The 25,667-nt window shown below is 42.3% G+C and overlaps 2 protein-coding genes across 9 annotated transcripts in view; one reads left to right on the plus strand and one right to left on the minus strand.

Moving 5' to 3' along the window:
* Nucleotides 1–18,072, plus strand: part of pcmt (protein-L-isoaspartate (D-aspartate) O-methyltransferase) — a 45,616-nt gene extending 27,544 nt beyond the window's left edge. The window contains exons 5-8 of the mRNA XM_072265658.1: nt 183–303; nt 3,368–3,453; nt 4,618–4,826; nt 10,661–18,072. Of these exons, the coding sequence (XP_072121759.1) occupies nt 183–303; nt 3,368–3,453; nt 4,618–4,797 (387 nt within the window). The 3' untranslated portion in view covers nt 4,798–4,826; nt 10,661–18,072. The remainder of the gene's footprint in view (nt 1–182; nt 304–3,367; nt 3,454–4,617; nt 4,827–10,660) is intronic.
* lrp11 (low density lipoprotein receptor-related protein 11) overlaps nt 1–25,667 on the minus strand; it is a 72,954-nt gene that overhangs the window by 14,320 nt on the left and 32,967 nt on the right. For 5 of the 8 annotated variants that reach the window (XR_011886876.1, XR_011886875.1, XR_011886874.1 and 2 more), the window contains exons 7-8: nt 18,854–18,946; nt 4,409–4,489 (exon numbers count right to left, since the gene is read on the minus strand). Coding sequence is in view for 3 of the 8 variants with exons in the window: in XM_072265657.1 (XP_072121758.1) it covers nt 17,284–17,438; nt 18,854–18,946 (248 nt within the window). In the remaining 5 variants the exon portion in view is untranslated. Of the gene's footprint in view, nt 1–4,408; nt 4,490–15,734; nt 18,342–18,853; nt 18,947–25,667 lie in introns of those variants that run through there. The other 3 variants (XM_072265657.1, XM_072265655.1, XM_072265656.1) reach the window with 2 other exon arrangements.

The following is a 25,667-nucleotide window of genomic DNA, read 5'->3' on the forward strand; positions in this document are numbered from 1 at the left end:
AAGCAACATTCTTCTACTGGACCTTTCCCCATTTTAGTAGAATGTTTGGCCTCCAGATGTGAACTGGTTGATAGGATAGATCTCAATAGTTTTCCATAATTAGCTTTCATATTTCTTAGAGTTGTTTTAACACTAAGCATGGGAAAGTGTCCTGAAGTTATGCAAAATCATCTTTTATCCAGGTTGGTCCAAATGGAAGAGTGGTAGGGATTGAACATATTAAAGAACTGGTAAATGACTCCACGACTAATGTAAAGAAAGATGATGCATCTTTGCTTTCCTCAGGAAGAGTAAAATTTGTAGGTGAGTGAGTTTTGTGTCAATCAAGACATCCATCGATGAATGCATTCTTCGCATTTGTTTCAGGTGATCAGCATCTACATGCGTTTCATGATTTTTGTCTAATCCAAAATTATGAAAAAGTTATCCTTCTACAAAAGGTGGCATTTTAGTAATAATAATTGATTATCTGAATGCAGAGAATAGCTTGAAATGAAATAGATGACCGTGCAATGCAAATAAAAATAGGCTTGATAACCATTACAAAGAACTTACTACATAACAGATTGGGACCTGAATTGTTGAAGGGGAATCATGCTACTTAGATGGATAGGAGTCTAGGAAATGTGGACTTTGTTCATTAAGATGATCAGTGCTATGGAGGAGGAATCTAGAAAACCAGCAGTTTGAGTGGCGATGAAACAAAATGCAAGAATTTATTTCTGGTAATGGTGATTGGAACCCTAACAGTAAACACAGTAGACACTTGTAAGAAAGGCATGGTGTTATATTACAAGGTATTTTAATGTAGAGTAGTAAAGTTATATGGGCAAAGGTACTTGAGATGAGTTACTTGTACTTTCAGGGTACTTAGCAAAGCAGATCTGGAAAGCAATGTTAGAACTCGAATTGTGCAATGATAGAATTATTGACCTCAATAAAGATGCTGCTCGATAGCAGTGATCTTAATAATGAATTTTGCATGCGTGAGGGAGAGAGGAATGGGTTCAGGTGTCTATTTTAAACTTGAGGGTGGTTATGAGGACATGGAACCAGAGCTATTTACAGTGAACTAGCAAATTAAGTGGTCAGCATTAGAGTTGCAGTGGTTGAATGTGATTTCTTGATTAAACAGATACATTCCAGTGAGAGAAACTTATGAACTTAAAATTGTGAAAATATCAACCTTAATTAAAAGCACATCACTTAGTAGCCATTTAATTAGGTATACCTGCAGACCTGCTCATTAATGCAAATATTTAATCAGCCAATCATGTGGCAGAAACTTCATGCATAGAATCTTGCAGACATGGTCAAGAGATTCATTTGTTGTTCAGACCAAACATCAGAATAGGGAAGAAATGTGATCTAAGTAACTGGCTGTGGATTGACTGTTGGTGGCAGATAGGGTGGTTTGGGTATCTCAAACTGCTGATCTCCTGCGATGATTTTTTTTTCACACATACAGCCATCTCTGGATTTAACAGAAAATGATATGAAAAACCCATAACATCCAGTGACCAGCAGTTCTGTGGGTGAAAATGCCTTGTTAATGAGAGGGGCCAGAGGAGAATGGCCAGGCTACTTCAAGCTGACAGAAAGGCGGCGGTAACTCAGATAAACACGCATTACAACATTGGTATGCAGGAGTATCTCTGAATACACAACATGTCGAACCTTGAAGTGGATGGGCTACAGCAGCAGAAGACCACGAACATACTGAGTAGCCACTTTATTAGGTAACTTCTGTACCTATTAAAGTGGCCACTGAGTGGATTTGGACAACGATGGGTGTCAGGTCTAAGAATAAATAAAAGATTATTGGTAAAATTATTATCTGAAACAAATAGCCAGGTATGCAAATTAGCTTTTTAAATATTTGAAGAAGAATCACATGACTGGGCGAAACCAACTGAAGAGAATTAATAGTAGAAACCAAAGAAAAGGCAGAAGAGTTATACAGGTACTTTGTATTGGTCTTCACTCTATAGAGTACGAGTCAAATCCCCAAATTAGTTTTAAGTTGGAACAAAAGGAAGAATTTAGGAAAATTAGTAAATAGGGCAGTGCTACTGAGCAAATGGTTTACAGCTGCAGGCTGACGGTACCCAGGATTGGACAGCATCCTTGAAAGAAGTGTAGGGCCTTGAAAGATGGCAAATAATTTTCAATGATTTGCTTTTGGGGAAGCTTCCATTAAGTCAGAAAATAATAAATGGAAGCTCCTTTATTCAAAATGTGTAGAAAGGAAGAAACCACAGGTTAGTTAACACCCATTATGGGGGAAATATTAGAGCCCTTAAAAATTCAGCAAACCCTTCAAAGTTAATGAGAAATGTTTAACTAATTGTTTTTAAAAAGTAACATGTTCTGGTTAATGGGAAGCCACTTTGTGGAGTGTACTTAATTCCAAAAAGCATTTGTGGTGTCAGAAGTTATTTTAGAAATGTTTCAACATTCTGGCATAGTTAGAAGATTGGTTGACGGGGAACAATGCAACTAGTGTTGTTGGCACAGGGGTTGGAGCTGTTGTTAAACTTTGTACAATTTAAGTAAGTAATTCGGATGATAGGCATAGGTGCTAAATTTAACACAAATGGACAGGAAGGCATGTTAAGGAGTCTATAAAAGTGTATAGATGGGTAACTTGAGTGCGCAATAGTGTGCTGGAAAGGGAAATATAAAATTGCCTATTTTGGTGGGAAATTGAAGTGTATACTCCAAAGAGTGGGAGAGGGATGTTTATGCTCTCGTACATGATTTTCAAAAGACAGTCTGCAATAAGGAAGACTAACAAAGTTATTGTGAGGGGAATTGAATACAAAAGTAGGGAGTGTGCATTTGTTGGAGGCCTTGGTGACTGTGTCGCGAGTTGTGTGTGGTCTTATTTTAAAAAGTGTTGGAAACATTTGAGGTTTACAAGATTGATACCTGGATAGGCTAAGTATATCTCCTGGAAATTAGAGAAGTTACTTCATTGAAATATGAGATCCTGCAGAGAGATCTTGACAGGATGGATATAGAGAGGATGTTTCTCAGGGTATCCAGAATCGGGGTTGCTTCATAAGAGATGAGACTTATTTTCAGAGGGTCATGAGTCTGGAACTTCTGAAATTTGTTTAAGGCAGAGTTTGGTTATTGACAAGCAAAGTGAAAGATTATAGGGAGGATGTGGGGAAAGTGGAGTTGAGATTAATATCACATTAGCCCTTGTATTAAACTGAAAGTTAGTCTTAAGGGACTGCGTGGCTTACTTTAATTTTTATGCTTAATGTCTTAAGATCACACAAAAATCACCTTGTATACAAATAAAAACAAAAAATGCTATCTTTATTCTGAAATGGATTTTTTAATCCCCTTCCCACAGTGGGTGACGGAAGACAAGGGTACCCAGAGGAAGCTCCATATGATGCCATTCACGTGGGAGCTGCTGCAAGTACAGTACCACAGGCAGTAAGTACTTTACAAACCATTCCATTAGAGCTGGAAAATGTATGTTTGTCCTGCACTCAGCTTCAGTCAAGTCCCTAGAGTTATGCCCGTAAAATGCAGTAAGTACAGAAAACATCAGTTTCAGAAATCTACAAGTGTGTAATCTCACCAAACCATTGAAGGTGAGAGAGATTGAATTTCCAAGATGGTTTTCTAATTTTTGATTGATCATGGGATCTTGTTCATCTTTATAGCCAAAGGCTGGACAGAACTGTTAATGTGGTTGTCAGTAGACCAGAGTAATTGCAGCAAACTTCAGTGTCCAAATTTTTCCTCATTCAGACATGAGGGAGCTCTTTGTGAAAATCAATACTGTCTGTTTAAAGTGTTTTTAAACTTCAGATTTCCTCACATGGTGCAGAGTAAATTATTTCATTAATTGTTCAATGTTGTGGGTCTTTAAAGCAAAGAGTTATGCAGATTTTGTTGTATCTTTTCACAAAAATGAATTGGATCTTGCACTTAAAGCGTTCAATGTGAAATCTTCAAATCAAGAGAAAATCTGCAGATGCTGGAAATCCAAGGAACACACACAAAATGCTGGAGGAACTCAGCAGGCCAGTAAGTATCTATGGAAAAGAGTACAGTTGACATTTCGGGCTGAGACCCTTCATCAGTCTTGTACTCTTTCCCACAGATGCTATCTGGCTTGCTGAGTTCCAGCATTTTGTGTGTGTAACATGAAATCTATCAGAATAAATTCTATGTAAGGTGTGTGATTGACTTGCTGCAACCAGGTCTTCTTTGAGGTGCAAATATGTTTGATAGACAATGCTTTAAATTTGATCTTAATTTTTTACTCGGTTTTGCTAGATGATGTGGATGCAGCAAACTCTGTGAAATGCACGTAACCCAACCAACACTTGTAGTTTGTCATATGCACGTTGACGTGGAAAATAATATTAAATATACTTACTGTATTAAACTAATAGCTGGCATTCAGCTTTGTAGGTTGATCTTTTGTAGATTCATTGTTCTCTTGAATGTCTTTTTTAATCTGTCGAGACAAGGTGCTTTTGTGATATTAAATTATTTCATATATTTTCTCTCCTTTTTCCTTCAATTTCAATCTCTCATTCTTTCACCTGATCCCAATCATGCTTTCCTGCTCCTCCCTTGATCCAGCTACTTGACCAGTTAAAGCCAGGTGGGAGGATGATTTTACCTGTCGGCCCTCCTGGCGGAAACCAGATGTTGGAGCAGTATGATAAGCTAGAAAATGGCAGCATCAGTAAGAAGCCTCTGATGGGAGTGATCTATGTGCCTTTAACAGATCAAGAAAAGCAGGTGCCAAAGTGGAAGTGATTCTGCACAACCCATCTCTCAGAAACAAGGTGAAGTGTGTGGACTGGAGCAAGCTGCTTTGATTTCCTTCCTTTTTGCAATGTCATTATGTCCATGTAATAAATGTACTTATTTATGTTTCTATTATCTAACGAACAATAGGTTGAGAAAAAATATTAAATTAATATTGCATGCTATGGAAATGATAAAATCTATATGCAGACAAGTTGGGGCATGACTTGTAGGGAGTGCATGGCCTTTGTGTTGAGTTGTTATTCTGGGCATTGAGGCTTTATTAGATGTTTTGGAAGTAGATTCGAGGACTTTCTCCCTAATGTCATTAAAACACTTTAAATACCCATAGTTTTGGCTTTGGATCCCTGTTGAATAAAGCAATTGTTCACTGCTAGTGTTTAGTAGGAGGGGGATGGACATAGTTATCACTGTACAAGGTAAGGCCCACAAATTCAGTTAATATAGTAGCAAGTTGCAGATGGCAGATGCTGGGATATGGAGAAGAAACACTGCAGGGAATCAGCCACATTTGTGGAGGCAGGGCGGGAGGGGGGGTGGTTGGTCATGATCTCAAATGCCCACCATCCCTTTTGTCTCCACAGATGCTGCCAATCTGCTAAGCCCCTCCAGAAACTTGTTTTTTTAAATTAATACACAACGTAATCCATTATCAGATACCTCCCACGCCTTGTCTATTTAACTCATTCCTCTGGTTACCATGATGTTCACTTCTAGCCAGTGCCAAGTAAGAGTAAATGAGCATCTTAAACTAAGCAAAAGTACTAGAATCACTTTTCTAATGTCATGTCAAGAGAGATCTTCAGACAATTTCTTTACCTTTCACTTGATTGTAAATTATTAATGGCACAAGCTACTGGTTTAATCAAATTAATCCCACTTTGATGTTAATCTCCTCCAACACTTCTCCATGTATCTGTAGGTTGCCAGTTGTGTATGTGTATAACCTAAAACTGAAATCTATTTCTTCTTTCCACCCCATGAGTTTTCCACGGACAAATACACATCTCTTAAACATCAGTGTCTTTCCATTCTGAGTGTGGTATCCCTAATCTACTGTTTTTCAGTGCATTGTTTTTGCTCATTTGGTTCTATCCATATTATCCTTTGGCCTTAACAGCCACATACTTACAGATACTGATTGCAGTGTTTCAACAGTAAACATAACTGACTTCCTCAGGCACAAGCTAGTCAAATAATGCCCCCCTAAAAATCAACCAATCAGAACAATGTTAATTCAAATGAACCAATCAGGATTGAGCATTAAGCCCCATCCATGTCCTTTTCACTCAAAGATACAAGGTGGTGTCTCTAGGGTGGACTTGTCATTTGACTTACTTGTGCCCGAGGAAGGCAGTTGGGCTTACCGTTGAAACACTCAATCAGTATCTCTAAAGTATGTGATTTAAGGCCAAAGGATAGTATGGATAGATTTGATAACCAGTCACAAAGCTTCCATATTCAGTTTGCTCATTTGGGCCATTAACATTTTTGGACAGTTTCAGCACTCTGCTTTATTTTACTATTAGTGTATTTTAAGATGTATTTAGACAGACATTTAATTAGATAGGCCATAAAAGGATACAGACGGAGCAAAACTACACATGGGATTAGAATAGATGAGCAGAAAGGATGGTATGGATGTGATGGGCCAAAGAGATTGTTTCTGTGCTGTAGGACTGACTGTTGCATTTTTGGGCACTTTCATCCATAAGGCCACCATGAACAGCAACTAAAGAGCAGCACCTTCTATTTTGTTTCTCCTCCGGGGAGTCCCACATACATTGCTTATTCTGAGGCTCCACTTGCAAACACATTGTGCTGAGGTTATTCAGCAGGTTTGGGGATGGCTTTAAGCTCCTGGCAATTAATCCTAGAACATGCTGCCCCTTGCAAGCAAGTTTCTTGTATTGTTATTTATGGCTCAATTGATAAAAATTTGCCCATGTGATAGTTCTGGGTTCATCCCGCTCTGGAGATTGTGGTATTGAAGATTTGTCCTTGCTGCTCTCCGTAACCCACAGCTTCCCTAGAAATAAAAAAAAAAGTACTTTTGGGCCTTGAATATAAGTTGCTGTCCATAAGCCTTGGGGTAGAAAATTCATGACCCTCAGAGGAGAAACTTCTTCCACTTCTATCTTGAAAGGGATCCCCTATTCTGAAATAATGCCTCCCATCCCAGATATATAATCCCTTGAGGCGAAGCATCTTGTTAGTATCGAACTTGTTATGCTCCCTCAGAATCTGGTGTGTCTCTCTGATGTCCTATGACCGTTTTTGTGTAAAGTGGCTGTCTTTCGTACATAGCAGCAACAAAAGCAACCAATACTACACTGTTTTGATGTGTCTGGAAATAAATTAGTTACTAATTAAATGCAAGTTGTTATAGGTCTCGCCATAGAGCCAGAATGAAAATTATGTTGAAATGTAAACTCTGAGCAAGAGCCTTCAACTTGTATGAAAATTAGTTCTCAAGGCCAATGATACCAAGCATTAAAACAAATTTAGAAATGGGTGGTTGTGCTGATGTTTGATGGTCCAATGGTGTGAAACATTTTTTTTAATTATTGAGAAGTAAACATCCTGAAAGAATGATTTGATACGGAAGATCTGTGCTTATTCTCTGGTAGAACTGAACAAATTTGCCCCAATCTTCTGCATTTTCACCTGAGCCTTCTGATTTCCTTTCAAATTTCTCTAGTTCTCTTTTTGATGTTATTACTAGAAACAGTAATAACATTTATGGTGATTCCAGATTACCAATGCAATTGTTTTTAATAAGTTTTATAAGGCTATACGATATAGGAGTAGAATTAGGCCACTTAGCCCATTGAGTTTGCTCTGCCATTTCATCATGGCTGATCCATTTCCCTCTCAGCCGCAATCTCCTGCTTTCTCCTCATGTCCTTTCATGCCTTGACAAGGATCAAGGATCAAGGATCTAGCAACCTTTGCCTTCAATATGCTCTATGATCTGACTTCCACAGCTGCCTGCGGCAATGAATTCCACAGATTCACCACTCTCAGGCTAAAGAAATTCCTCCATCTAAGTTCTAAATGGACATCCCTCTATTTTGAGGCTGTGTCCTCTGGTCTTAGACTCTCTCTCGCCCCCCCCCCCCCCCCACCATAGGAAACGTCCTCTCCACATCCACTCTATCAAGGCCTTTCAACATTTGATAGGTTTCAGAGATCTCACTCCCCCCTCTCCCCCATTCTTCTGAATTCCAGTGAGTGCAGGCCCCTCATATATAAGCTTTTCAATTTGGATTCATTTTTGTGAATGTCCTTTGATCCCTCCCCAATGTCAGCACATCCTTTCTTAGATAAGGGGTCCAAAGCTACTTAATACTCTGTGTCTCATAAAACCTCGACATTACATTGTTGCTTTTCTAGTCCTCACGAAATGATTGCTAACATCCCATTTGCCTTCCTCACCACCAACTCAACCTGCAAGTTAACCTTTAGGGAATCCTGCACGAGAACCCCCAAGTCCCTTTGCACCTCAGACTTTTTTTTTTAAACTTTCTCTCCAGTTAGAAAATAGTCTATACTTTTATTTCTTCTACCAAACTACATGGCCGTACACTTCCTGACACTGTGCCATCTGCCACTTCTCCTAATCTAAACTCTTCTGTATTCTCTCTGGTTCCTCAGAACTACCTACCCCTCTGCCTACCTTTGTGTCGGCTGCAAACTTGGCCACAAAGCCATCAATTCTCTCATCCAAATCATTGGCGTATGGCGTGAAAAACAGCAGCCCAACGGAACCCCTGTGGAACACTACTGGTCACTGGCAGCCAACCAGAAAAGGTTCCCTTTGTTCCCACTCTTTGACTCCTGCTAATTAGCCAATGCTTTATCCATGTTTGGATCTTTCCTGTAGTACCGTGGGCTCTTCAGCTTGTCAAAGGCCTTCTGAAAATCCAGATACACAACATCAACCAATTCTCCTTTGTCTATCCTGCTTGTTGTTTTTCCAAAGAAATCCAAGAGATTTGTAAGGCAAGATTTTCCCTTAAGGAAACCATGCTGACTGCAGCCTATTTTGTCAAGTGCCTCCGAGTACCCTGAGACCTCATCCTTAATAACCAGTTCCAACATCTTCCCAACTGAGGTCAGACTAACTGGCTTATTTCCTTTCTTTTGCTTGACTCCCTTCCTGAAGAGAGTGATACTTGCAATTTTCTAGTCCTTTGGAACCATGCCAGAATCCATTGATTCTTAAAAGAATCTCTTTCAGAACCCTGGGGTATAGACTACCTGGTCCAGGTAATGTATCTACCTTCAGACCTTTCAATTTCCTCAGCATCTTTTTCCTAGTAATGGCAATTTCACACACTCCTGCCCTCTGACGCTCGAATTTCCAGCATAGTGCTAGTGTCTTACACAGTGAAGACTGATGCAAATACTTATTCAGTTCATCTGCCATTTCCTTGTGATACTTTTCCTATGGCTCTGGTAGTTATTTGCCAATTGCCAGAAATATGTGATCTTTGTTTAATGAGCATTCCGCCACTGGATAGGATTTCAAAAAGCAACCAAGGAAAAAATCGTTGAATTATCTTTAACTTTATAAAACCATTTCCTAATCTTCTCTACTAAAAGGTGTCTTGCAAATTCTCCCTCTGGTATTCAATAAAACTCCTGCTTGCATTTCTGGATTCTTTAATATAGGTGTCCAGAATTCAACACATTGAGATTTAGCCCTTTTTTTTTAATAGTGACATTGGAAATTTCTTTTAACTCTTTCTTCACTCATTTGTTCATCTGACCAGGAGTCTCATTAAACTTCAAAAATGTTTGATACAATTATCTCTATCACTGTTTCAGTCCCTTTATATCTCTATCCCTTTAGTTTGTTTTCTTGCCTCAGTCTTCCTACCAAAATGCTGTATATCATTTCAGTTGTCTTGCATTACTTCTCATCTGCCTTTTGTTGTTAATTTCACAAATTCCTATCTTTCTGCTGTTGATCTATGTGCATGAATTGTTTACCGTGTGAGTGTTATCATTTGAAAATGTCTTGTTTTACCAACGTCCAAGGTATTAATATACACCAAAATAGTGGGCCTTCTGTACACTGTAAGATATGCAACTTCTAGACTATGAAAACTGCTGTTTAGCAACTCTAAAGGAAATACTGTTTTGTATCCATGCTGCCCTTCAACCCATTTAATCTGTTGACAAGTTTGCATGTTCCATCTTCTCAATTCTGCAGTTAGATCTGAGTAGATTTGGTGTTGAAGGCCCAGCTGACCATTAGGCACATACAAATTGCCACAATCTTTGTGGAGGGCCAAAGATAAATGAAGCTAAATGGTCAGGATGGTATTTCGCTGCCTCTTTCTGCTTGAAGATATTGTGCCCTCATCTGTTATCTATGGACGAGTGGAGTCAAGGGGAAATTGCTGTAATGAGATCTGTATAGCTTATTAATGTTTGGATTCTTTCTTTCCTACCATTAGTACACTTAAGTTGCAAGATCCCAGGACTAAAAATGAGCTACATTTTTGCGAACATTTGGGCAACTATTGCACACTATGATCCAGTTAAGTGCATTCCCTTGAGTAGGTCTCTGCAATAATATCTTAATCTGAAACCATTGGGAAAGAAGATCATGTTGGCCCATTGAACCAGCATTTTGATTGTTAAGCTAAGAAAGTTTCTCTACTCACAATGCTAATGCCCCCATTTTCTGAGCACCACCATCACTTCTGTCTTCAGCTTTGCTCAAACAAAAACATGTGTATTCTGCTAAATTAAATGCAATCCATTTTATTTTAAATGTAAGCACTCTCAGTTGAGTTGATTATGCTCCAACTTAACTCCTGTTGTTTTAAATTCACAGGGATGAAATGTGAAGCTTCATCTGTGTGCTCAGAACCTGACATTAATGTGGAGTGGATATCTCCTGTTCTAAATGCTTTGAAAAATGACAGCATTGCAGCTTGTTTTGGACTTATACACACACAATCACACACTCATACTTAATGATTTGTGTGGAGCAGTGTTCTTTTAATAGTTCAACAAACTAGCCTGGGAAAGGGCTGCTGTGAAGAGTAAAAATAATACATCCGGCGCTGGGAGAAGTTTTCTGAGGCTTGGTTTAGTTTTCAAACTGGCAAGAGTGAAGCTGCAGCAAGGAAGGCCAGTAGAAGTGTGGTGTGGCTAGTTAACCCCCCACCCCCACCACCCCAAATGATAAATGTTCATATTTAGCACCAATACAACATACTGTTTGCATTCATGCTGCATATGCAAGAGCTTTCTGTATGCAGTCATAACCAAGCACTAAACTCTTCAGATTGTGATGCACCATGAGTTGCTGTCAAGATAACCCATGTTTCATGTTCCTGAAATCGAGCCTCCCAAGCACTACATGCTGATGGCAGCTATTACACTGACTGTAAAATTGGATTTGGACATATTGATGCTTTCAAATAGTTAAGTTCTGTACTGCTATTCCACTGCTTTATTGCTTCAGTTGAATGTTGTGAAATTAATGTTGCTGTAGGAGCTCTTCACATTATGAATTGCAGTTAAATTTCCTCAGTGTATGCATTTCTTGCTTTGCCAAATAAATTTTAGTGGATGAATTGATTTGAATTTTTAAAATACTTTATTCTGGGTGTAAAACAGTAACATTATGGAACCGCTAATTTTTTTGTATGCCTCTTTACGATAAATACTCCTATGAGTGTATTCCCTATTGTTCCAAACTTCCACATTCATCAATCCTTAACTGCTTCTTCTCAGCAACTGAATGTCCCTGGTGAGCTAATTTTCCTCTGTCTTTAGTCCTTTCAACCAGTTTTCCATTTATCTTCTCATTTGCCAAGCCATGTTGTTCTTTGTCATTCTACTGGTAATTACATTTTGAGGCTCACTGATCTTTAATCTTTCTTTTAAAGAGGGCCCTTGAGCCTGCTAATGATCTCAAACAAGGAGACAGTAGTTTGGTTCAAAAGTCCTCAAAGCCAAGAATTTGAAGAAGCATGACTGTAGTTGGTCGTAAACACAAAATAATCTGCAGATGTTGTCAAAGAAACACTCACAATGCGCTGGAGGAACTCAGCAGGTCAGTCAGCATCAGTTGAAAACATTATTCGACGTTTCGGGCTGAAACCCTTCGTCAGGACTGAAAGGAAGAACTTTGGGGAGGGTTTGAAGAACGCTGGCAGTTGAAAAAAACAGTAATTTTAAAAACAAAAGGGTGGGGGAGGGGAAGCAGGGAGGTGATTGGCAGGAGAACAATGCGAAGTAGTCGAAAGAGGCAGAACTATGAGGGAGGTGATGTGAAATAGGGATAGAGGAAGGGAGGGGGAGGGAATTACCGGAAGTTGGAGAATTCTATATTCATACCAAGGGGCTGGAGACTACCCAGACGGTATATGAGGTGTTGCTCCTCCAACCTGAGTTTAGCCTCATGGCAGTAGAGGAGGCCATGTATGGACATATCTGAATGGGAGTGGGAAGCAGAGTTGAAGTGGGTGGCTACCGGGAGATCCTGTCTGTTGTGGCGGACAGAGCTGAGGTGCTCGACGAAGCGGTCCCCCAATCTGCGTCGGGTTTCACCGATGTAGAGGAGGCCGCACCGGGAGCACCGGATGCAATAGATGACCTCAACAGATTCGCAAGTGAAGTGTTGCCTCATCTGGAAGGACTGTTTGGGGCCCTGAATGGTGGCAAGAGAGGAGGTGTAGGGACAGGTGTAGCACTTACACTTACAGGGATAATTGCCGGGTGGGAGATCCGTGGGGATGGATGTGCAGATAAGTGAGTCGCGGAGGGATCGATCCCTGCGGAAAGCAGAGAGGGGTGGAGAGGGAAAGATGTGCTTAGTGGTGGGGTCCTGTTGAAGGTGGCAGAAGTTGCGGAGGATAATGTGCTGGATCCGGAGGCTGGCGGAACTCTGGCCCTGTTGTGGTGGGAAGATGGGGTGAGGGCCGAAGTGCGGGAAATGGAGGAGATGCAAGTGAGGGCATCATTGATCACCGTAGAAGGGAAACCACGATCCTTAAAGAAAGAGGACATTTGAGATGTCCTGGAACGGAAAGCCTCATCCTGGGAGCAGATGCGGCGGAGACAGAGGAACTGGGAATAGGGAGTGGCATTTTTGCATGAGGCGGGGTGGGAAGAGGTATAGTCGAGGTAGTTATGAGAGTCAGTGGGCTTGTAGAAGATGTCAGTGGACAGTCTGTCTCCAGAGATGGAGACCGAGACATCGAGAAAGGGGAGAGAAGTGTCAGAGATAGACCAAGTGAATTTGAGGGCTGGGTGGAAGTTTGAAGTAAAGTCGATGAAATTGACGAGCTCAGCATGGGTGCAGGAAGCAGCACCAATGTAGTCGTCAATGTATTGAAGGAAAAGTTGGGGAGCAGTACCAGAATAGGTTTGGAGCACAGACTGTTCCACATAACCAACGAAGAGGCAGGCGTAGCTGGGTCCCATGCGAGTTCCCATAGCTATACCCTTAGTCTGAAGAAAGTGGGAAGAGCCAAAAGAGAAGTTATGTGTGAGAACCAGTGCTGCCAACTGGAGGAGGGTAGTGGTGGTGGGGAACTGGTGAGGTCTATTATCCAGGAAGTAGTGGAGGGCTTTGAGGCCTTCTTCATGGGGAATGGAGATGTATAAGGATTGGACATCCATAGTAAAAATGAAGCGGTTGGGACCGGGGAACTGGAAGTTATTGAAGAGGTGGAGGGCACGGGATGTATCGCAGATGTAGTTGGGGAGGGACTGAACTATGGGTGACAAAATGGAGTCCAGGTAGGCAAATACAAGTTCGGTTGGACAGGAGCAGGCAGAAACTATGGGTCTACCGGGACAGTCAGGCTTGTGTATCTTTGGGAGGAGGTAAAACCGAGCGGTACAGGGTGTGGGAATAATGAGTTTAGCGGTTGAGGATGGAAGGTCTCCGGAGTTGATAAGGGTGGTGATTGTGCGGGAGACAATGGCTTGATGTTTTTGGTGGGGTCCTATTCCAGGGGTAAGTAAGAGGAGGTGTCAGCTGCCGTTTGGCCTCAGTGAGGTAGAGGTCTGTCCGCCAGACTACTACGGCACCACCTTTGTCAGCAGGTTTGATGGTGAGGTTTGGATTAGTGCGGAAAGAGTGGAGGGCAGTGCGTTCAGAGGGAGTGAGGTTGGAACAGGAGAGAGGAGTGGTGAAGTTGAGATGGTTGCTGTCTCGGCGACAGTTGGAGATGAAGAGATCGAGTGCAGGTAGGAGGCCCAGGTGGGGTGTCCAGGAGGAGGAGGGTTGAAGACAGGAGAAGGGGTCATCCGTAGGGGGAGGGGAATCCTTGCCAAAGTAGGCTCAGATTACTTTTTTTTCCAACTACCAGCATTCTTCAAAGTTCTTCCTTCAGTCCTGACGAAGGGTTTCGGCCTGAAACGTTGACTAATCTTTTCAACTGATGCTGACTGACCTGCTGAGTTCCTCCAGCGCATTGAGTGGGTTTCTATGACTGTAGTTGGAGCAGGACAATTCCTAACTGTACAAGTCCTTGAGTCCTTGTTTAAATCATGGTATTCAGTATCTTGCCTTCCTGTCGGTGCTCAAAGTTTACTTTCTATGGATTTGCAATCCAGATGTTTTTTGGTTTGGAATATGTGCTTATTGCACCATGCTACTGTTGTTTTTTGGAAGAGATGTAACTGATGCCTTTTCTACCCTCTACTGGTTATGAAAGAGTCAGTGTGATCTTTTAAAATACAAGGGTTCCTCTTGCAATGCATGGGCTTTGGTTATTGCACCTCCTGCAGATTTCCCTGAATAGCAGGCTTACCATTAAAGCTTGCTTCTGAAGTTTTGTACTGTAGCCTTGAAGCAGATTAGTGGGGAGGAGTGGTTTGCTTGGGAAAGGAGGAGGCTAAAGGAAGGTACTGGTGGAAATCTAGACAGCTATTTCAACTGCTAAAACATAATTGTTTTTCTAATGGCAAGACTGGTCAAGCAGATTAAAATTTAGCATTTAGTTCAATCTTCTGGCAGGCAGCATGCCTTTGTTCAAGGTAGGTTTCAGCCACAAGCTAACTGGAAGATATCAAGGCTTTTAACCAATATTATTTTTATGGGTCTTAAAAGTGCAATTTGTTCCAGCGCCCACTAGTAATGCAGGAGGTACTTTGAATGAGTGGTTGAGGAACTGATCAGTGTACACTAGAAAAACTGTCGCCAATTTTCAAGTAACTATGGATTTGAATCCTTCATAGAACAGTAAAGCAGAGGTACAAGCCCCTTTGGCCCACTATGTGTGTGCTGTGATGGCAATCTAATTAATCATCATCCCATCTGCTCGTTTTGAATGTATCAGATGTTGCTATCATATCTGCTTCTACCACCTCCCAAGGCAGCATGTTCCAGGCATCTACCATTCTGAATCAACCCACACTCACCTTAAAATTATACCCTTAGAATTTGATATTTCGAGCTTGGTGGGGTGGGGGGGGGGACTACCCTTTTTGTGAGCTGCTGGTGCCAACTCTACTGGTTTGTGTGATTGGGTTGTGTAATTGGTATTCGGGTGGAACCCAGCTCAGTCATTTTCTCCAACACAGTCTACATCCTCCTCTGCCATCCATCTGCATTGGTTCACCTGGATGATTTCTTCACAAGTCAGCTCTGGCCAACATCCCAGCCCTTGCAAACCCATTCTTCCAGTGGTGTAATATACTGGAAAGGCAGCTTTTAAACTGAGGCACATAATGAGCTGCATGATTCATTAAACCTATTCTAGGAAAGGTAAGTGTCTCCTATGTGTGCCAAACTACGTGTTATCAGCAGATATAGGGTGATCTTTTTTCTGCAGCTTTGCCTATGGCACTGGTATTTATGATGGAGCTGTGAAAGCCACTGATAGAAAGCGCATTGTTTGCCACAGCCATTTTCAAATTTCAAAGTAGATTTATTATCAAAGTATCCTACCTTGAGATTCATTTTCTTGGAGACATTTACAGTAAAAAAAAGAATAAACTATACAGACTAACAACCAGTGTACAAAAGACTGCAAAAATAAATATAAATAAATAAAAACTAAGAATATTGAGAACTTAAGTTTTAGAGTCCTTGAAAGAAGTCCATATGTTGTGATATCAGTTCAGAATTGAGATGAGTGAAATTACCCATGCCAGTTCAGGAGCTTGATGGTTGATGGACAATTGTTTCTGAATCTTGTGGGACCTAAGGTTACTGCTTTCTTGTGGCAGTGCTCTGAGTAGATGTGCTTGGGATTAGTTTTGTTGCTTTGTTATCATTGAATCAAATTCCTGACATGCTTCCTGGAGATGTAGGCAGATATTTAAGAAGCATATTGACAAAGTGAGCTTTAGGACTTACCCCTTTGCTGCACGGACAGCACAGTAGTGTAGTCGCTAGCGCTTCACTTTACAGTGCCAGTGATCACTGAGTGGGGTTTGATTGCTGTCACTGCTGTATGGAGTTTTTCCATTCTCCCTGGGACCATGTGGATTTCCTCCCATATTCCAAAGATGTATGCTTAATGATTTGTGGGCATGCTATGTTGGCGCTGGAAGCATGGTAACACTTTTGGGCTGTCAAGTACAATCCTTACTGATTTAATATAGTACAACACATTTCATTCTATGTTTTGATTTACAATATCTTTATGAACTATATAGTGTGGCATCTAACCATCCCTTCCCTAGACAACACAATATTCAAGCAGAGATTTCAGCTGTGATGTGAAGCAAATGACATTGGACAATTTGAACTAGTCAAACTGGGCAAATACTATTTATTTAGTATGATCCAGGAGCCAAGTACTGTTGATCAGTGGAATCTTCTGATTATCAAGTTCAGCAGTTTGTGCACAGCATAAATTGTACCTGCCAGGCAAATGGCAACCACCCGGATTAGGATCCTCTAAAATTCTGCGCAATTTGCTACAATAATAATTTAACTGTAACTTCTCTCCCAATTTTCCACATTCCTACTGTGGATTACCCTAAATGCTGCCAAATGATCGCAAAGAAGATGATAGAAGCAGAGCAGCAGGTGATACAAATCTATCTTAAAACAACATGGGAAGGAATGGAGCTGACCATGTTGCAGTAGAGATGTGTCCCCTCCCATGCAGAAGGCATGGAGGAACCCAGTGACACCTTTTGGTCAATGGGATGAAATGCTTGGAGCTCCTAATTAAAAGCAACCCTCTTCTGACTGACAGGAGCAAGAGAAATGAGTTTCAGACAAGGCGACAAGTATAAAACGTTTTACTGGCAAGGCCGTTAGAAGCATGTCACTGTAGCAATAGAGCTGGTTTGGTCTCAAACTGGTTTTGAGATATGACCCACCATGCCAGACTTGCCAGTGTGATTAGGAAGGAATGAAATTCAGACTTCTACGCTGATCCACATAGTCGTTTAAATAATCACATGCACACAGGTTGATTTGTTTCACATTGCCACAATGATTATGATGAGGAAGAGTTACTCTTGTACCATTCGGGGTCACAGGTACATGCCATTGATCAGATAGTCTGATTCCTCAGAGGTGATGGGCCGGACTTTCTTCAGCTTGCGTTTCACCAGCTGGAGCCGGCAGATGATCATTAGCAAGAGCAGGGCGGTGATGGCAAGTCCCAGGGCCAAAGGTAGCACTGCTCCTGCAAGGCAAGTTTAGTTGCTCAGTCAGCTTCCTTACGCATGCTCAGATCAACAAAGGTTGGGGGTATGGTGGGGAAAAGGGAATCTCACCAGGGAAGGGATTATGATGGGAAACAGGGCTGGAAGGAAATGCAATGGGGGGGGCGAGGGGTAAATCTAACCTGGTTCCACAAAACCACTACAGTAGTCAAGAAGACACAGCAATGTCTACACTTTCTGAGGAAATTGAGGTGTGCAAGGCTCCCTGCCTCCATTCTTACATCTAGAGCTGGGGTTCCCAACCTTTTTGATGCCATAGGCCAATACTATTAAGCAAGGGGTGTGTGGACACCAGGTTGGAAATCCCTGATCTAGAGTGTTCTTTCTGGCTGCGTCACTGTGTGGCACAGAAGATGGAGGCATCAGGCCGCAAGACCAGGCTGTGAGACGTGAATACCCTGCTATCACTGGGATTTCACCACTAGGATAGCAAGTTGTTTACTTGTACAGCATACTACATGCATTTTGAATTATATTTATTGGCTTATTTATGGTGTATGTGCTGTGTGATGTATGTTTTGTGGATGTATCTAAGAGATGTTATTTAGTTTGTATATATGTAGTCAGATGACAATAAACTTGAACTTGAAGTGATTTCAGGTGGGCCTGATTTCAGCAAAGCTAGAAATTTGTGGGAATGTCATGTTCTTGGCCTTCTGGAAACAACAGACAGGTGTGTTCTACATGGTCTTCACAGGAGACCCCCATTCTTCTCACATTCTCCGACAAACACAACCTCTCCTCCATCTCACATCTGGCAGATTCAACACTTCCACATCACAACCAGATCCTTCCCCATCAGTTGGGCATCTCTTCCCCAGTGAGTCTTCACTAATTCACCCACTCCCCAGGCAGCAACTGCCCTAAAAAACAAACACACACTGATTATTTGGACTGTTTTCAGCTAGTGGTGGAAGGCAAATGAATAACTTACAATGACTGAGGAATTTTAATATAAAAAAAAATTGCACAGCTACATGGAAAGAGGAAAGAAGAGTCAGCAAATGAACAGTTTCCTCATTTGATGAATGATCCTGCTCTGATTCCTAACTACAATCTCTACATTCAATAACTAACCAATGGTAATTGCCCTCTAAGCAAAACTGCAGAAAGTAGATGTGCCCACAAGTCCAAATCAATGGTTATTCATAGCTGGGTTTTCTCTCTCTTTCATACATAGATATTGGAAATCTAAAATAAAAACAGTAAATGCTGTAAACACCCCATCAGGCAGCATTTATGGAAAGAGAAACAACTAACATTTCAGGTTGAACACCCTTCAACAGTTCTGTGTTTTTCTTCCTATAGACATGGCCTGATCTGTGACTATTTCCAGCATTCTGTTTTATTTTAGACACATGCACACGTGACTGACCTGTCTCTGGGAGCGGATGGCCTCCTTTCCTGTGGTGTATCATGATGTCATCTTTATTTGTCTCAGCTGAGCTCGTCGCTGGAGTATCATTTTCTGAACAGACATTGGAAAACAAATGCCGTAGGAGGATTGAGCATCCATACACAATGAAACACTGATAAAACTACCAGCAGTAACATCAAGTTGGCAGTCTTGACCCTTTCACTACACTCCCGTATTGGCTGAAATTGGTTTACTATTATTGTCACATCTACCAAGATTGTGAGTTAGATAGCAGGGAAGGTTCAGACATAAAAGGACGACACTGCCTAGCAAAGTGGTCATCAAAGGAGTGATCTGAGGCAGAATGGTAGGGCTTTGGCTCATTTGGGCTTCGGTGGCCACATCTGTGCCAGGTGTGTCGAGCTGCAGCACCTAAGGGACCACGTTAGGGAACCTCGATAACCTTTGTCTGGTCAGGGAAAGTGAGGAGGTGATAGGAGCTATTGGCAAGTAGTCACACCGGGGCCTTGAGAGATAAGTGGGTAACAGTCAGGAGAGGGAAGGGTAAGACTCAGATACTGGAGAGTACCCCTGTGGCTGTCCCCCTTAACAATAAGTACTTCTGTTTGAGTATTGTTGGCGGGGGGGGGGGACGGTTTACCTGGGGGAAGCAACAGTGGCTCAGAAGGGTAGGGAAAGCAGCAGTGATTGGGGACGCTATAGTTAAGGGGTCAGACAGGCGATTCTGTGGACGTAGGAAAGAGATGCGGATGATAGTTTGCCTCCCAGGTGCCAGGGTCCTGGATGTTTCTGATCGCGTCCACGATATCCTGAAGTGGAAAGGTGAATAGCTGGAGACTGTGGTACATACTGGTACCAATGACATGGGTAGGAAAAGGGAAGAGGTCCTGAAAACAGACTACAAGGAGCTAGGAAGGAAGTTGAGAAGCAGTGAGTATAGGAATAGAGTGAGGTGGAAGATAAATGTGTGGCTGAGGGATTGGAGCAGGGGGCAGGGATTCAGACTTCTGGATCATTGGGACCTCTTGGGGGCAGGTGTCGCCTGTACTAAAAGGACGGGTTGCACTTGAATCCGAGGGGGACCAATATCCTGGTGGGGAGGTTTGCTAAGGCTATAGGGGAGAGTTTAAACTAAAATTGCTGGGAGGTGGGAACCAAACTGAAAAGACTAAGGAAGGGGCAGATGGCTCACAAATATAGAAAGCTTGAAGATAGCGCAAGAGGGAATACAGGCAGGTGATAGAGAAGGGATACGCTCAGACTGATAAATTGAGATGTATTTACTTTAATGCAAGAAGCATCATGAACAAAGCAGCTGAGGTTAGAGCGTGGATCAGTACTTGGAGCTATGATGGTTGTGGCTATTACAGAGACTTGAATGAATCAGAGGTAGGAATGGTTACTTCAAGTACCAGGCTTTAGATGTTTCAGAAAGGACAGGGAGGGAGGCAAAAGAGGTGGGGGCATGGCACTGTTGATCAGAGATAGTGTCACAGCTGCAGAAAAGGTGGACGTCATGGAGGGATTGTCTACGGAGTCTCTGTGGGTGGAGGTTAGGAACAGGAAGGGGTCAATAACTCTACTGGGTGTTTTTTATAGGCTGTCCAATAGTAACAGGGATATCAAGGAACAGATAGGGAAACAGATTCTGGAAAGGTAATAATAGTGTTGTCGTGATGGGAGATTTTAATTTCCCTAATATCAATTGGCATTTCCCTAGAGCAAGGGGTTTAGATGGGGTGGAGTTTGTTAGGTGTGTTCAGGAAGGTTTCCTGACACATTATGTAGATAAGCCTACAAGAGGAGAGGCTTGATCTGATAATGGGAAATGAACCTGGTCAGGTGTCAGGTCTCTCAGTGGGAGAGCATTTTGGAGATAGTGATCACAATTCTATCTCCTTTACCACAGCATTGGAGAGGGGCAGGAACAAACAAGTTAGGAAAGCGTTTAACTGGAGTAAGGGGAAATATGGAGCTAAAAGGCAGGAACTTGGAAGCATAAATTGGGAACATATATTCTCAGGGAAATGTACAGCAGAATTGTGGCAAACGGTCAGGGGATATTTGCGTGGCATTCTGTACAGGTACGTTCCAACAAGACAGGGAAAGGATGGTAGGGTACAGGAACTGTGGTGTACAAACTGTGAAAATCTAGTCAAGAAGAAAAGCTTATGAAGGGTTCAAAAACTAGGTACTGATCAAAATATAGAAGATTATAAGGTTAGCAGGAAGGAGCTTAAGAATGAAATTAGGAGAGCCAGAAGGGGCCATGAGAAGACCTTGGCGAACAGGATTAAAGAAAACCCCAAGGCATTCTACAAGTCTGTGAAGAGCAAGAGGATAAGACGTAAGAGAATAGGACCAATCAAGTGTGACAGTGGAAGTGTATGGAACCGGAGGAAACAGCAGAGGTACTTCATGAATAGTTTGCTTCAGTACTCACTATGGAAAAGGGTCTTGGCAATTGTAGGGATGACTTACAGCAGATTGAAAAGGTTGAGCATATAGATATTAAGATGTGCTGGTACTTTTCAAAAGCATCAAGTTGGATAAGTCTCCAGGATGGACGAGTCGTACCCCAGGCTACTGTGGGAGGCGAGGGAGGAGATTACTGAGCCTCTGGCAATGATCTTTGCATCATCAGTGGGGATGGGAGAGGTTCTGGAGGATTGGAGGGTTGCAGATGTTCCCTTATTCAAGAAAGGGAATAGACATAGCCCAGGGCATTATAGACCAGTGAGTCTTACTTCAGTGGTTGGTAAGTCGATGGAAAAATCCTGCCTCTCAGGATCTTATGAACATTTGGAGAAGCATAATATGATTAGGAATAGTCAGCATGGCTGTGTTAAAGGCAGGTTGTGCCTTACGAGCCCGATGGAATTTTTTGAGGATGTGACTAAACATGTTGATGGAGGTAGAGCAGTAGATGTAGTGTATATGGATTTCAGCAAGGCATTTGATAACGTACCCCATGCAAGGCTTATTGAGAAAGTAAGGAGGCATGGGATCCAAGGGGACCTTGCTTTGTGGATCCAGAACTGGCTTGCCCACAGAAAGCAAATAGACAGGTCATATTCTGCATGGAGGTTGATGACCAGTGATGTGCCTCGGGGGATCTGTTCTGGGACCCCCTTCTCTGCATGATTTTTATAAATTGTCTGGATGAGGAAGTAGAGGGATGGGTTAGTAAATTTGCTGATGACACAAAGGTTGGGGGTGTTGTGGATAGTGTGCAGGGCTGTCACCGAGGTTACAACGGGACATCAATAGGATATAAAACTGGGCTGAGAGATGGCAAATGGAGTTCAACCCAGATAAGAATGAGGTGATTCATTTTGGTCGGTCAAACATGACGGCAGAATATAGTATTAATGGTAAGACTTGGCAGTGTGGAGGATCAGAGGGATCTTGGGGTCTGAGTCCATAGGACATTCAAGGCTGCTGCGCAGGTTAACTCTGTGGTTAAGAATGCATACGATGCATTGGCCGTCATTAACAGTGGGATTGAGTTTAAGAGCTAAGAGGTAATGTAACAGCTATGTAGGACCCTGGTCAGACCCCACTTGGAGTACTCTGCTCAGTTCTGGTCACCTCACTACAGGAAGGATGTGGAAACTATAGAAAGGGTGCAGAGGGGATTTACAAGGGTGTTGCCTGGTTTGGGGAGCATGCCTTATGAGAATAGGTTGAGTGAACTTGGCCTTTTCTCCTTGGAGTGACAGAGGATGAGAGATGACCTGATAGAGGTGTATAAGATGATGAGAGGCATTGATTGTGTGAATAGTCAGAGGCTTTTTCCCAGCGTCGAAGCGGCTGACACGAGAGGGCAGTTTTAAGGTGCTTGGAAATAGGTACAGAGGAGATGTCAGGGGTAAGTTTTTTCTACGCAGAGTGGTGAATGCATGGAATGGGCTGCCAGCAATGGTGGTACAGGCGGATACGATAGGGCCTTTTAAGAAACTCCTGGATAGGTACATGGAGTTTAGAAAAATACAGGGCTAATATCTACATAGGTAATATCTAAAGTAAGTACATGTTCGGCATAGCATTGTGGGCTGAAGGGCCTGTATTGTACTGTAGGTTTTCCATGTTTCTATGATTCAATGAAATGCTTGTTTTGCATGCTATTCTTCAGATCAATCAAATCATTACACAGTGCATTGAGGTAAAACAATACAGAATAAAGTGTAACAGCTCCAGAGGAAGTGCAGTGCATATAAACAAAGTGTAAGATTATAACAGTAAGATCAGTAAATGAACGATCAGAACAGAAGGGGTGGATGCCAGGGAAAGTACTGAAGGCAAAATTGTAATGACAAGTATGATGGATTGGATAGTTTGAAGTGTGTGTACTATAATGCTTGGTGTTTTGAGAGTAAAGGTGATGAACATAGAGTATGGATCAGTACATGGAACTGTGATGTTGAAGCTGTTACTGAAAGTTGCTTGAGAGAGGAGCAAGAATGGGTCATTAATATACCAGGTTTTCAAAGTTTTAGAAAAGAGAGGAGGTAAGAGGAAGGAGGGGAGTTGCAGCACTAATCAGCGACAACGATCATCATCAGCGATCACTCATCGAGTATGCTTCTCCTCGTGGTCGATCTGGTCACATGTGGGTCTTGAGAAGACTAAAGAAGTCGATCCATGATCCACAAGTCCTTTTGCAGTGTTGGCAGATGTATGTCATTGAAGTGGTGGTTTATGTAGCTGATTGGGCCTTGCCCAGTCTCTCCTTACGTTGAAGCCGTTTAGTCTCAGCAGCTCGGTGGTGGTATTCTTTGAGCTCTGCAGTCCCCTTGTAGACTGTCTTTTTCCAGCTTTTCCTTTCCTGTGCTAATTTCTCCCATCCATTCAGGTTGATGTAGCACTTCCTCAGGTGTTCTTGATATTATCCTTGAACTACTTTTTCTGCCCTCCAAGAGTGCGCTTTGCATCCTTGAGTTTGCTGAACAGGGGTGATTAGGGAGGCAGGAATCAGGCATATGGATAGTCTGGCCGATCCATTGCAGTTGGTGTTGAGCCACGATTGTGGCTATGGAGTTAATATTAGCTTCCTCCAGGATGCTGGAAGTAGTACATCTGTTCTTTTAGTTAACTCTCAGAACCTTTCGGAGGCATCTTTGATGGCAAGTTTCTAGGGACTTTGTGTCTGCTGTATGTTGTCCATGACTCTGCTCCATATAGCAAGGAGGGGAGGACTATAGCTTTATAGACCAGAAGCTTGGTGTTGGTCTCGATATCCCAATTTTTAAAAACCCTCTTTCTCAGCCTAGCAAAAGCTCCACTCACACAGCCTATTCTGCAATTCATTTCAAGATCAATGTTGGCTTTTGAAGAAAGAAGGCTGCCAGGATATGGGAAATGATCAGTATTCTCCAGAGGGATGTTGTTAACTTGGATGGTTGGAAGCTTAGGAGCATGATCTGTAGCAGGTTGGTGCAGGACTTGGGTTTTCTTGATGCTTAGATCAAATCCCAGGGGCTTGTATGCTCTGGTAAAAGCATTCATTATGCACTGCAGATCCTCCTCCCAGTGAGCTACGATGGCATTGTCTGCGTATTGGAACCCCTGATATAAGTGGTTGATGCCTTGCTCTTTGCCTTGAACCTGTTAAGGTTATAAAACCCCCATCTGTCCTATAGAGAATCTGGACTCCTTGTGGGAGGTCTTTGCCTGTAAGGTGAAGAATAGTTCAATAGAAATGGCAAACAGAGTTGGGGCAATGATGCACCCCTGTTTGACCACAGTCTCAACCTTAAAAGGTGCTGTTTCAGAGCTGCCATTGCTGGTGACTGTTATACTCATATAATTGTGTAAGAGTTGCAGGATCTTGAGGTATTTCTCCAGGCACCTGATTTTAGACAGTAGTTGTTAAAGGGCAGGGTGATTTAGAGTCAAATGCTTTTGTAAGATCTATGAAGGCCATGTAAAGTGGGAGAACTTGTTACCAGGATTTCTCCTACAATTCACGTGCTGTAAACATGTCAGATGTTCCTCTGGCTGGACGGAAGCCACACTAAGACTCGGGCTTGTCGTGTCCATTCTGGGGTAGCTGACACACCTTTGGATTCCACTGGGCACTCAGTTCACACCAGTGGCTCCAGGTAGCTATTTGCATGTGACAGCAGCCACACTGGTACACCATGTACACAGATGGGCTAAACTAGATAAGGATAGCCAGCGGGCCTCGTAACCTGGTGAGATAGGAACGTGTGAAGTCAGCTGTGGCAGACTGGGCAGATGAGATCAACAGTGAGATCGAATGGCCAGGAATGTGGTTCTACCAAGCTTTGTGGCGAACAAAGGACATGTCAAGGCACACAAGTCATAGTCATACTTTATTGATCCCAGGGGAAATTGGTTTTCGTTACTGTTGCACCATAAATAATAAATAGTAATAGAACCATAAACAGTTAAATAGTAATATGTAAATTATGCCAGTAAATTATGAAATAAGTCCAGACCCTCCAAGGGACGAATTGTAAAGTTTGATGGCCACAGGCAGGAATGACTTCCTATGATGCTCTGTGCTGCATCTCGGTGGAATGAGTCTCTGGATGAATGTACTCCTGTGCCCACCCAGTACATTATGTAGTGGATGGGAGACATTGACCAAGATGGCATGCAACTTATCGACAGCATCCTCTTTTCAGACACCACCGTGAGAGAGTCCAGTTCCATCCCCACAACATCACTGGCCTTACGAATGTTTGTTGATTCTGTTGGTGCCTGCTACCGTCAGCCTGCTGCCCCAGCACACAACAGCAAACATGATAGCACTGGCCACCACAGACTCGTAGAACATCCTCAG

The sequence above is a fragment of the Mobula birostris genome, chromosome 8 (assembly GCF_030028105.1).
Source record: "Mobula birostris isolate sMobBir1 chromosome 8, sMobBir1.hap1, whole genome shotgun sequence".
Lineage (NCBI taxonomy): Eukaryota > Metazoa > Chordata > Chondrichthyes > Myliobatiformes > Myliobatidae > Mobula > Mobula birostris.